A 13,877-nucleotide genomic window follows, 5' to 3' on the forward strand; every position below is an offset into this window, starting at 1 on the left:
CTGGTTTTCATGACATTGATGTTGAGTGGCCTTATATGTGTAACAGTTGGTGGTTTCTCACTGGGTGTTGGATTAAGTACATCTCTAATCATGCAAGCTATCTTTTTTTTCCCAGACCTATTAAAATGAAGGCCATGCCTAGTATAATGATCACGGGATAACTCATTTATTGGCAAGAAGGCTGCATGATTGAATTTGTCTACTAAATTTTTAATGTCCATGTTGAGGTAGCTTATTCGATTATTTACAGCAGGATTATGGTGTCTGTAAGGTAGACCTGCAACAATTATTTTTGTGTGCGAAGTTTGATTAAGAACTTTCTCAATCATAGCTTGATGTTTTTTTTCAGCCTGACTTATCTCGTCATTAGATCCACCAAGCATAATCAAAGTATCAGACTTGGTAAAGTGCTTCGTTAGTCCTTTGATATCCCTGACAACTTCTGAAAGGATGGCATTTGGTTTAAAAATGCAGCTGATATTTAAATCACTTTTGGGCCAGACACTGTTAAGTTCAGAAACTACATGCCTTCCATGGCTGTCTGCTACAATTAGAATTTTATTTCTATTGTCCGGGGGACTAGACAAAGGTGTAATTGGGGATTTTAAAGACGAGGGAACAAACACTTTTACACCGGCTTCTTTCTTTCTGTGTGAAGATGTCAATTGTGTCTTCAAATTAATGTTTTCCTGTTCAAGATCCTGCATCTGTTTATTAAGAGATGCGAGGTTCCCTTTAACTTTGATCTCCCTCATCATTGACAGCAAGGTATTCTTTTCCGTTGTCAATTGATTATTCAGGACGTATGCAATATATGATCGTTTTCTAATAAGATCAGTTTCAGAAATTTGCAATTTACCAAGGGTTTCAGTGTCCAGGTCAGAGCTGTGCTCCACAATATCTAGGATCAAGCTTTCAATCGCTATAATTGAATATATGCCACAGTCATAGTTGTTTAACTGAATTGGAAACGGAATGTGAGTAAAGTCCAAACACTCAAGCTCAAGATATTCATTGAGTTTGTCAGCTACAGTCTTTGCATGTTTAATAACAGGATTTACAGAAGAATCAATGTAGAAGGCACACTTTTTGATCCTATCAATCACAAGGACACTCCAATGAGTGCCGCCAGCCTTGTCAAGAGATGTAGCATCATTAATTCGAATAATAAGGTAATTATATTTCTTGAGATTGTGCCCTTCCAGAAAATGTTTATAGTCATCCAAATTTTTTACTATGTGAGCAAGTAGAGGATTCAGTATATGACAAGATACACTGGAAAGCCAAAGTTTTGTGTCTAAAATTTGGAAATATTTTTGTAGTGTGTCATCAGAAAGCCAGCTTCTAGACAGTAACTCACAACATGATGCTATTACAACAGATGATGTATCAGTTTGAGTTGAACATGAACTGGGAACATTGCCAACTCTCGGAGAATTAACACCCACCTCCTGCAGTAATGAATGAGTATCACTTGCTCTAATTGGAGTTGTTATTGTAGAGTCATCTAGAGTAGAATCTGTACTATCCTGGTCAATACTGGTTGCGGAATCACTTGCAGAAGGACTATTTGTTCTTGTGGTCTTCTTAGTTGTGAAATTGAAATCTTCTATATTATATGGAAGTTTTTTATCTTCAATATAGGCCATGAGGGATTTTTTTGAACGAAAAATCCTGCCTTTTGGGGATTTAATACTAATATCTATTTTGCCAACACTTAAACCTTTCTGTCTTGCATGTTCCTCTCTTATCCATCCTTTAGGCAATGGCATTTTAAAGCGTCTTTAATTAAAGCACAGTTTAAGAAATACAATATGGGTCCAAAATATTTGACATTTAGTGGGTTTAAGTAAAAAAGTATTTAACAACTCATGAATCTCGTAAAAATATAACTATATAATTTCAACGATGTAAGGTAGTTCTTGTTATATAGTATAAGCCAGACATCCGATACAGAGCTACATGGAAACTAAAAGTGCAGAGATTTTACTCCATGCATAACACAGCAAAAGATGACCTGTCAGTTTGTCAAGTTGTGTTTAAACATGAAATAATGTCAGCAAATATTAAAAGTTCAAAATATTGAAATTTTTATGAAAGGATTACATTAAAAATACTTCAATTATTTTTATAGTCTATTCTACACTTCACTCACGGTAAGTTGAAGGTTATGTTGTACTACTTTACCTAGGCCCAGTACTTGAAAAACTAATGATTTTAAGTCAATTATGGGCACCACAAATTAACCAACTTCACTTCTTAACAGGCACTTTTTTTTCCATTCTGTGTGGAAATAAGCAAGAGGTATTTTTCCTAATCTATTTGTATAGCTGTCACAACAGAATAGGTCAACTCAAAGCAGTCGCCGGCAACTGACTGGCAATGGGCAATGGTATACTGACTTGACACAGAATGGAATGACATGATCGGTAGTGATTTTGTTTTAAAGTACTGTTTCGCAATAGAAAATTCCACTACTGAACTGTTACGTAAGCAATAAATAAATTTATGTTTAAAAAAGTCAGAATAGAAACACAAAAAAAGGCAAAGCAATAGAAGGGAGGGGGGGTTGTGCAATGACCTCGAAATGAGCGGCATAGCAACAGTGAGTGGAGTAGGTGGTTGGGGGGGGGGGGGGAAGGGAATGGTGAGACCTTTAAGCTATATTTAGACTAGACTTTCACCACTTCCCAAATGGCCGGTAGGGGAATTACAATAGCAGGTTTTTTCCTTGTCTGGTTTGACTTTTGTCTATTTTTCTAGGGATATAAAATATGAAAATATAAAATATGAACTCAGCCACTGAGTGGAATGGACCGAGTCAAACAGTTGGAGTGAACAGGACTGAATTTGAGGTTCGAGCCATACATTCAGCGCTATTTATAACGCTTCTTGCTTCTGTATTTTCATATTCAAATTAACTGTATTAACTGTATGAATTAAATAAAATAATCTTGTAACTTGTAACTGTCATTAATGTTACTTAATAATGTTATTAATAATCAACCTCAGATAAGGGAAGGGTGGTTTTAAGGTAGTGTACTAATTTTGTTGAGTCCAAATAAACCATTTATTTTATCTAGTCTTTATTTAGCTTGCCTTCTGTCTTGTGCCTGAAGATCGTGGAGCAATTATTGCTGTCAATGTTTGCATTGCACCACTTTATCAGCTGACAAGAGTGATGACAATTTAACCAACTAGCACTAAAACAATCATCCTACAGCCTACTATTAATAATATTTCATGATAAATATGCCCTTTCAAATAGCCTTAAGTTAAAAAGTCATCATGATTGATAATTTGAATTCTGTAAATGAGTAAATAAAAATATAACCAATTAACTTGGTACTGAAGGTATATGTACCGACATTTCACCATCGATTCTCGAACCCGGTACTTTTCCCGCGTACCGTTGAAACCAACATTTGACTTGAGTACCGACCCATCACTAATATATACATGTGAAAATGTAATTGACACGATTATCCAGAGATGGGTTCCAATCAAGGATTTGGTAATGGTATAGGTTGAGAATCAGAAGTAAAAAAAAACTTTAGTATTTTACTCTGGACTAACTATTGAAGTGAGGAAACTTCAAGACCGGGAGTGCTCTGAACCAACTGTTGAAGTGAGGACACTTTAAGACCGGGAGTATGTTCAGTTCTTTTAGTCTGTATATAAATAAACTGAACAATAGATCATTTTTGTTAAACAATTTATAATTTTGTAAAAATAAATATTTTTCCTTACTGTTTCTTCTTGTTAACGAGGCTTATTCTTTTTCTATCCTTATTTATCTTATTTTAATTAATTAACTTATTACACATTAACACTCTACGGATGTTACGTAGTATTACAAGTTACTTGAAATCATCAACACATAGAAATTAAATAACAAAAGAAATAGCAGACAGCATAACCTCATATATGAAAATAGATTCTGCTAGTCTTTTTAATTTGATGATAATTTTTTTTAAGGATCAAAAATGATATTTGAAGAGTAAATTTAGTATGCATTTGTTTTCATTTAAATAGAATTTAAAATTTTGCAACCACACAAAAGTAGTTTGTTAGTAGCAATGATAATTCTTCGAAAATGTGGGCCTACATTAAAGGTCTAACTTACCTTTTCAGATTTGACTCCTGAAAATAAATTTTTACTGTTCCTTTTGACGACTGAGGGTTTATGGACGGGGGCTGGGCTGTTGCTGGCTGCAGACTGAACCTCTACTTCATTGCTGCCTTTGGAAGACTCATTCTCCTCTTCCACTTCTTCTGTTGTTTCTTCTAACGACTCACTGTCGTCTTGCTCCTGAATGGCACAACCCTTCCTTGCTCGATATCTGAAATAATTATAAGTTGGATAACACCACATGGGCTAAACAAATTTTCAAAATAATAACATTATTTTTGTTCAATGGAAAGGGTGATTTTAAAAAAACCTAAATTTTAAAACAATATTTTTACTTAAAGAAACATAATACAGTAGAACCTCGATAACAAGACTCTCAAGGGGATTATTAAATAATACTTGTTATCAAGGTTGACTTCTTCTTCTTGTTGAGGTTTGCTGTAACATGTGGTTAGAAGTAGGGATGGTCAAGTCTCGAAATTTCGGGAAATTTTCAATCTCGTTACACGAGACGAGATTACTTTTTGGCCGAGATTTTTATCGAGACAAGAATAAAAAAAAAAAAAATTAAAAACGCCTGCAGAAAGTCAATGCAATACCCGCAATACAGGAGCGTGTTGTAGTTGCGTTTCCTTTTCGAAGGCGTTCTTATTTAATTAATTCTTTTAATGTAAATATTACTTTAATTCTTTTAATGTAAATATTACTTTCATTATTTTAATAATATTACTTTAATAACATTTGAGAAGTTTTGTTAAGTGTAAGCAGTGTGAGGAATGTTTTATTACTATAAACAAAAGTCAAAACAAGTAACTATTTTATAAAAATTAATATTGCTTTTATTTTATGATTTATTTTATTTTAGGATAAGTTGAACTCTATCCTAACTGATATCACCATGTTTCTTAATCATAGGCATTTTTAATAAGTTAGGCGTGATTAATAAAAAAATGTTATGCTGATGTTATTTAATGAAAGATTGTAAATATTCTTGCCTATTATCATAATTTTAGTATTTAAACAGTCATCTAACAATGTTACAAAATAAGTAAAAATTTCGAACGTGCATTTCTCGTTGTGTATGAGAAGAGAAATCTCGTCTCGATCTCGTCTTGAAATTTTATGAGAAACAAAAAATCTCGTCTCGTCTTGTCTCGAACTAAAAATCCAATCTCGTCCATCCCTAGTTAGAAGTAAAATAATTACAAGGGGATTTGAAAATTGCACTTGTTATTAAGGGTGGCTTGTTATCGAGGGTCTTCTTATCAAGGTTCCACTGTATAAACTTATTATATGTGATTAAAAAAGATAATTATAAAACGTTTTTATTTCGAAACAGCCAATTTCCCAACACCTCCAGTTAGTCTAACCCAGTTACAGAAGCATCTTCATAGAAAAAACGGACCAAAACATGGACCATATTGGCAGAGATGGCCCAAAAACGTTTCCTTTAGCCTTATGTGTCACATGTATGTTCAACTATTTTCTGTGGATTCTCAGTGCCCCATATAGGCCCCATGCACTTTATGGCGATTGAGCTTTCACAATAATAAACAATTAGTCTCTCTCTATTGAGAGTGTGGAATGAGGTTCAGTATCAGGTTGGTATGATTGGTAGGAAAGATAGGAAGAGATGTAAAGATCAGGTTTCAAGTTGGACAAGACAGAAAGGCAAATACCTTGACTTTGCAGCATCATCCATATGATTCCACATGTTTTGTAAATGCTTCTGGATCTCTTTTTCACTTAAATCGGGATGCTCGTCAGAAAGTTTTTCAAAATTTCTTGAACAAAAATTTTGGAAGTCAGCATCTACTACCTTTTTAACATACTTCCTTTTTGGCTTTTTCTTCTCTATTGGTGTTGATTCAGCGTACAAAGGCCTATGGCAATCATAATAATATGTAAAAAATAAAAAAAAGATGCAAAAGTTTATTGGAAGGGTAAAGACAGTAAAATAAAATATTATCATGAAATACTACAGTAGAACGTCAATAATTCAAGTGTTAAATGTTTGGGTTGTTAATAATCTGGATTGTCTGGCCTTGCACTAAGTTTTGACTTTAGAGTGGGCGATGGCAGAATGGTGTGTAGCAGAGAGAAGGGTAAAGTTAAGGCCATTGTCAAGGTCACACAGTCAACTCTATACCTCCCACATAGCAACCGTCCTGCCATCCGCCAGTTGTATGAGTCCACTGACCCTGAGTGTGCATTACTGTAATTGATTGTGGCAGCAGACACTGATGACATACATGGCTGGAGAAACAAAACAAGAGCTCACCCCCCCCCCCCCCCCCACCACCCCCAGTTGATTCTTATCAAACGAATTAAGGACTTAGCTGCCAAAAAAAAAATAACCACTACCACAGTTTAAAAGCCTATCAAACATTAAAAAAAGCTCAAATCATTAGTGTCTGATGTATTTGCTTGTACACTCAGGGTGGCCAGCGTCCTACTGAGGTAAAATTCAAGGACAATTTAAGGTTTTCCAGGATCAAAATTCAAAATTTCCTGAACAAAATAAGGAAAATAAGCAAAACTTAAATTTTATTACATTAAAACCCCTTCACAGCAAATTCCGTGATAATTTCTTACGACTGCAGCCACATCAGTAATCAAATTTTTTTATCATGGCAACATTCCTTATGATTGCTCACGATAGCGGTAATAACTGTGATGATTTTTCACCATCGCGGCAATGCCAATAATTTCCCAAACAAATTTTTTGTTTAGTTTCAACACAAAACGGTTTCCTGAGTGATTTCAGAAATGTAGGTTCAAAAGGCAGTTTCTTTGTGTGTTACTATCGAATAACTTGTCATATATGAAATACAACTACCTATTAAAAAGAGCAATTTATAAATGTTAACTTAAAATATAGTTAAAAAAAATAGTTCAAGCTATTCCAAATGAAATATTGGATAGTTAAAAAAAATAAAGCCTAATTCAGTCTTTCCACAAGAATAAAACAATTATTAAATAGGTACTGCTCAACCGGTTAAGAAAATGCTGTTATATCCCTCCAAGTGTCCATAGTTTAGGCCTTAATGTCCACCTATTTTTGGCGCATTTGCAAGGTTTTATTAAAACGGATCTGAGAAGCTTAAAACAATGTTAATTCTAATGTTCTATATACCATTTTGTTTGGAAAATCATGGGCTTCAATATTATATATAAAACATAAGGAACATTTAAAAAAAAAAATTTTAGGTAAAAAAAATATAATTTCGAAAATTTTCAAAAAAAAAATAAGTTTGCGCTCAATGAAATTGTATAAATTATAGGCCTATAAATATTTGAAAATAGCCACTTTGTTCTAAATTTTATGAGGATTACAAATATATAATAATATAAGGAAGTATATTTGCAAATAAATAAGTTATGGGCAAAAAACTGATTTCAGTACATAGCGTTTAGCTAAGAATGCATAGCCTAACCATAGCTAGGAATCTGGCTGATAATTTACATCAATATCACTACCTACTTCTTCAGGATCATCAACCAGCACTTCAAAACCACTTAAATCGTCTTATAATGCACCACGTATATCACTACTTTTGATTTTTAACACTAAAACAATGATAAACGTAATAAAACACATCAGTCATCGGTCCGGGGGAACCTAGCTGTTTACAAATACACGCACGTCAGCTGTCTGCTACAATATTTTCGGAACTAAAATGAATAGCGCTTAGAGACAGACCTCTGGAGAAAGCTTAGAATATTACGGAAAGAACGATACCTAACTCGATCCAGTTCAATCCGATTCAGTCAGTCATAGAGCCTTCGCCGTAAACGATGTCTGCGTGTCGAAAAATCGACAAGTAACACTACACAAAGTGTGCTGCTTGTCGAATTTTCGTCAAGTAACACTGGGAGGGTTAATCCTCCCGCATAATATCATAAAAAATACTCGATTAGGCCTATTCTGTTTCATCTTATTACATATGTACTAATAAACTATTGTTTTTTTCCAAGAACCTAAAAAAATCAGGGGACAGAGTCCTAAATTCTGTAATATTGCACATTCCATTTCAATCCCGTGCTCGGTTTAAAACTTCAGTTTTTGGGATTAAAGTCCCCATAGTCGTCATATGGAACACACTCATCTCCATTCATACTTGGCTTAAAATACCTACTTTGTATGGTCGCGATTTTTATGAAAAGTAAAAGAAGTAAAAAAAGTATGCAGGGGTAGACCAAACTTAATGATTTTTCAAAACACATGCAGTCCTCGGGAGGCCTTAGCGGACATCAGCATCTGACCACGATAAACTACGCAATTGTTTCTGTTTACGTGGAACTTGTTATAATAATTATGTTCAGACAGTATTCTCTTCTTGTTCGTTTGATCTTTAACTGTTTTTAAATATGAAATATTTGTAATTTGGAAAATAAAATGGTATTAGTTAAACCATTATTTATTATTTTGAAAATTCATGGTTCAATGGAGAAATTCATGAATATTCAGTGCCTTTTTCGTGTTCACAAGAATTCACGCATAATTCAAGCTTTTCAAGGTTTACATGGTTGGTGGAAAGTATGAAATTGCAATAATGTTGTAAACGTTTCATACGATCGCAGCAAAATCATTTCTAGCACGGCAACACACTCTGTTTTCGTGACAGTTTTCCTCAAATTTCAACTCCACAAAAGAACAAAAATCTGTAATTTTAGGTGGATTTTAAAAATATTATTCAAACATTTAAATTTCCCGGTCCTTAAAAAAATGTACATATAATTGCGGATTTTTTCCCGGTTATCCAAATTCACGTACTATTCCCGGTTTTCAGGAGACTGGACTGGACACCCTAATACGATACAGTGCTTGAAAACAAAGATGTTTTGAATTCATCGATCTTTTAGATCCTTTATTGAACTTGTAATAGAAAATATACTACAATTTGAAAAAATGTTACTCAAATAGTGTATGCTGGCCTCTTTTAAGGTAATTTCGATAATGCGGAGTGGGACCTGTCCAAATAGATCCGAACTATTAACGTTCTCTACTATATAGACACTAGGCACAAAACTATTCCAAAATGTAAAAAAAACCCTAGGAATCACTGTGGTATCACACCTCTTGGACGTGGACTTATCCTCGGTCACAGGTGTGGTCTGCTCAATAGTAACCTCATTGGCTGCTACATCGGCCGCTGCCATCTGGTTACTCCGAGCCATCTGCATCAGCAGAGCTTGCCGCTTTTTACGGTCTGCAATCGTACGTGGAGTTGATGACAACAATGCGTTACAGTCATCTTTCGGCTCTTGTTTCGCTTTTACCTCCTCCTGCAATAAATATTTCCCAATAGTTAACCTGATAGATACAAAATAACAAGTAAAACAGAAATTGCTGTATTTTGGCGGATCTCACAACTACCTATAGTTCTTCCCCATTAGTTGAAAGGTATAGAACACAAAATTACTTTTGAAAAATCTTATACTAAACAAACTTTATTCTCAATCCGAATTAAAAAAAATTCTTAATCTATTTTTATAATTTTTGGCAGACAAATTATTAAGAAAGTTAATTGTATTCTAAATATCAAATTGATGTTGATGTATTAGGTAACAGTTTGTTCCGTGATTATGAAAAGCCCACGCTAACAAATCTTAACCCCCGTATCTTACTGAGTTACCAACTATACATTTTATACTTCCACAACAACCGCCAAACTGTGTTCACATATGATTATAAGGAAATTTAAATATCTGAAGCAAATTGAGATTGAGTCATGTTGTTTATGGCGGGTCGTGCCATTGGTTTACTAGTATTTTATGACATCTGCAAAAATTAAAACCAAGATACCAATGTTACCTACCAAACTATCATATTATTAAAGTGATACAATCAAATTTTACGTAAACGGTTAAGGCCATTAAACCAAATAAAAATATAGCCATAAGGCACTTCAAAATTATGCTTAAGAGTGTGTAGATTTGCCAACAAGTATTGATATGGAGGAATGTCCTAAGGGCTCATGTAAGATGTAAGATGTAAGATGTAAGGCTCTGCCCCCCAGGCTGATTTCCAAAGGGCTGCACCTGGCATGCTTCCAAAGTTTATATGATTTAATTTATCATCTGGTCAATGCAATAAACTGGTGTTTCTTTATTTACTTGAAAAATATGTATGTGATGATTCATGCAGATTGAGGAAATAATGTGCATTACTTAATAAGAGGGTTATGTTTGGTTTTAAAGAAAGATTGCATAGGTTACGTATTGTAATTTATAAAGTAGGCTACATGTAAAGAGGCTTGACTAAAATTGAACAATTATGGTAAAACATCTCATTCATAAAGCATCAATATGAAGCAATTGATGTTATTGCTACACTAAGGTATGTAGTCATATTCTTTTGAATCTATTAACATAAAAAAGTAGGGGTTTGAAAGTAAGTAGGTTAACAATTTTAAATCAGTTTATTTTTTCAAGTCTCTGTAGACAAACTCTTAGTTCAATAATCTGTACTCGTGTGAAATGGTAGGGATGCAAGTTTTCCTTTCTCAATAGCTGAGAAATACCTAAGTCACAAGAAACTGTCCTTGTTCTTGTCCGTGGATCGTCCTCAAACCAACCCAACACATCTGATACAGCTTCTTAAACACACACACACATCTTGTATCACGTTCCCAACATAACAATGTTTAGTGAGAAATTTACCATTCTCATGGAAACTCATATGGACACTGATGAATCTTCGTTCATTTGAAACTGAAAGTCACCTACTAGGAAACTGACGACTATATTCACTTCGGATTACAGCCGCATTTGAGAACAGAACCCGTCAAATAAAATCATATCATGATTCTTCGTTGGTGAACACCGACATAGCACTAAACAATTATAATATTTTCCAAGTATGTTCATGAAATAGTTAATAATTTGAATGTTTACAAGCCAACAATTGAAATCATCTAGTTTTGTAAACCAAGTTTAACACCCAGCTGATCAGATGTCAGCTGATTAAAAGATAGCAAAGAAATTAACAGATACTGTATTACATTTGGTTCAATGTTTTGATTCTGTAAACTCTGACCTTGACCTAATTTTTTGAACTTTTAATACAGCAATCACCTTATTGGTTACATCACTTTAAAGGGCATTAAATGTGAAAGTTTTTTTTATGTAATTTGAGAAAACATCACATTAGTTTTATAGTTGTAACACCACTTTGAATTTGTAAAGAAGGAATTTACAAACTTCTTTATTTATGTTATGTGAGACATAAACAGTGAAAATATGGTTGTATGTTAAAGGTGTTGCAATGGTTTTGTAGGAAATTTAACGCTCTTTTCATTGGTATAAGTTATCATGCTGTACCTGTATTGACTTAATTCCTATGCTAGTTTTAGTGAAGCTACAACAGGTAATTTAAAAAATTCACACAATCGGCCATTACAACCTAACGGGTGAGGTTGGAAAATATTTGTTTGGCATTTTTTGTTCCTTTTAGTGAGTACAGTAACTGGTTAAAGTTAACGCACTTAGTAGAAACTCACACTGTATATGGGGGCTATAAAAGTTTAAATACTAAATTTCTATTTAAATTCCAAAAATGGGCTGTACGAACAATTTTATCTCTGCCGAAACGCTGATCATGAAGAAAGTTCTTCTCAGAATCAAAAATCCTAACTCTTCCATCTATATAATTCTTGAAACTCTCACCTTAGTCAAACAAAATCTTCCTCTATTCACTGTTCCAGAAAACTTCTGCATCTGCCCCTATTCACTTTGAAATTCTCATAATTTGCCAATTCCTAAACATGCTACATCTTTCTTCAAAAAACATACTCTTTACAATGACATCCAACTGTATAATAGCCCCCTCCTTTATCTTAAATTAGAATCAGACTACTCAAAATTTAAAAGATGCATAAAAAGACAGTTAGTTAATATCTCCTGTTACAGCATCCAAGAGTTCTTGGACCACAGAAACTGGACTGCTGTAAACCCTGGCATATAGATAGTGACAGTTGAGTTTTGTAAATTATTGTTGTCTAGCCATAGTTTGTAAATACATAGTTTGTATATAGTTTTATAAGAATAAGGAAAACTTAAAAATTTTAATTTTAATACAGTACGTTTGTACCATGACTTAGCTAATGCAATATGTATTGTAAATTTTAGCTCAATAAAATTATTTGATGATTTGATTTGAAGAAGACAGACAATCACAGCTCGGAACCCCATCACAGGACCTGACAAACAACCAAAAAAACTCAAGTCTCAAACAAACCCGTCACAAAAACATAACCTAAACAATAGACAAACACTACAAACTCCACACAGTCGAGAGCACAAAAAACTCTTCTTTCGTGGGGCCCATACCCCATACAACCACAAAAAAAAAAAACCCGATAACCAAAACTACAGAACAAGGACTAAACATTTTTCACTTGAATATTCAAAGAGGCCTACAACAAAAAATCGATTAACTTCTTATAAAAAACAGGGACCTGAAACCTCATACACCTATCATCACCGAACATGGTACACAAAATGAAAAAACTTGAAATAACTCACATAGCAGGATAGGCCTACAATCTAATTTCAAATTTTTCAAGAAGATCTCATAGATTTGGTGGGGTAGCTATCTACACCATTGAAGTAATGCCACTGAATATGGAAAAAATAAACATGGAAACCTCCTACATAAATAAAATGAACATAGAATTGGCAGCAATAGAAATTAAGGAAAGAAAAAGAAACCTTTTAATCTTGGGACTTTACAGACCACCAAATGGAGACTTGCAAACTTTCTTCTCTAGCCTGCATCCTACTGCATACTCATTCAAGACCCCGCAAAAAGATCATCATCATGGGCGATTCAAACCTCAATGTAATGGACAAAGACAAAAATAACATCAAAGACAATACTGCTCTACTAAATAGTTTTGACCTGAGAATAGAAGAACTGTCCCATACCAGAATCACACACACTACAAAAATTAGTATAGACTGTTGCTACACAGATATAAACCCTGCTAATTCGTGATGGTCGGATCTGGATATCGGACTACCGGATCCAACCTAGAACCGGCACCTGATCAGATCCAAAAAATCCTTGATCTTGGGCTGGATCCGGTTTTGATAGATCCGATTTTTTCTGATTTTTTCTGATTTTTTTACTAACACAAAGCTGTCTGTATCCATGTACAAGACCGATTTTGTCCTGATTTTTTTTACTAACACATGTATCCATGTACGAGACTTATCTGTGACTGTGTACAAGAAGACTATCTATGTCTGTGTAGAAGAAGACTATCTGTGTACAAGAAGACTCCTCTAAAATAAGGAAATTTAAATCAGCAGCAAGTTGTATTATAAGCAAACTACTTAATGGGTTTTCTGGAAGTCTTTCAATTATTTCCTATGAGTACACTTTTTTACTTTTACTACCAAGATCCCGTATAAGGTCTCAAATAGAGCCTCTTACCACTTTTATTTTTCCTCTTGCACGCACATTTAGGATTTTTTTTAAACATTTTAAAATATTTGTGTAGAAATATGTGCATGATTTAGAAAGTCATTAAGCTGGAAAACTGCAATATACTGCAGACTTTTCACAGAATGTTACTTCAATGTATTCATTCATCTTAGTGAAAACATAATAAAGATATGTATACAAATAAGAACTTGAAGTCTTAGAGAGCCTTTGAATGTTATAAGATTAACGAAAAGAGTTGTGCATGTTTACTAGCGCTACTCAGCAACAAAAACCATTTAATTTATCTCTAAA

The 13,877-nt window shown here is 33.9% G+C and overlaps 1 protein-coding gene across 2 annotated transcripts in view; it reads right to left on the reverse strand.

Moving 5' to 3' along the window:
• The window catches only part of LOC128983657 (histone-lysine N-methyltransferase NSD2), a 179,039-nt gene that overhangs the window by 99,714 nt on the left and 65,448 nt on the right, over positions 1 to 13,877 (reverse strand). For both annotated transcript variants that reach the window (XM_054403032.1, XM_054403033.1), the window contains exons 7-9: positions 9,213 to 9,421; positions 5,812 to 6,015; positions 4,127 to 4,343 (exon numbers count right to left, since the gene is read on the reverse strand). In XM_054403032.1, the coding sequence (XP_054259007.1) occupies positions 4,127 to 4,343; positions 5,812 to 6,015; positions 9,213 to 9,421 (630 nt within the window). The remainder of the gene's footprint in view (positions 1 to 4,126; positions 4,344 to 5,811; positions 6,016 to 9,212; positions 9,422 to 13,877) is intronic.

The sequence above is a fragment of the Macrosteles quadrilineatus genome, unplaced genomic scaffold, assembly GCF_028750875.1.
Source record: "Macrosteles quadrilineatus isolate MER2022 unplaced genomic scaffold, UCM_ALF_1.0 Scaffold_1__1_contigs__length_201487025, whole genome shotgun sequence".
NCBI classification, from domain to species: Eukaryota; Metazoa; Arthropoda; class Insecta; order Hemiptera; family Cicadellidae; genus Macrosteles; species Macrosteles quadrilineatus.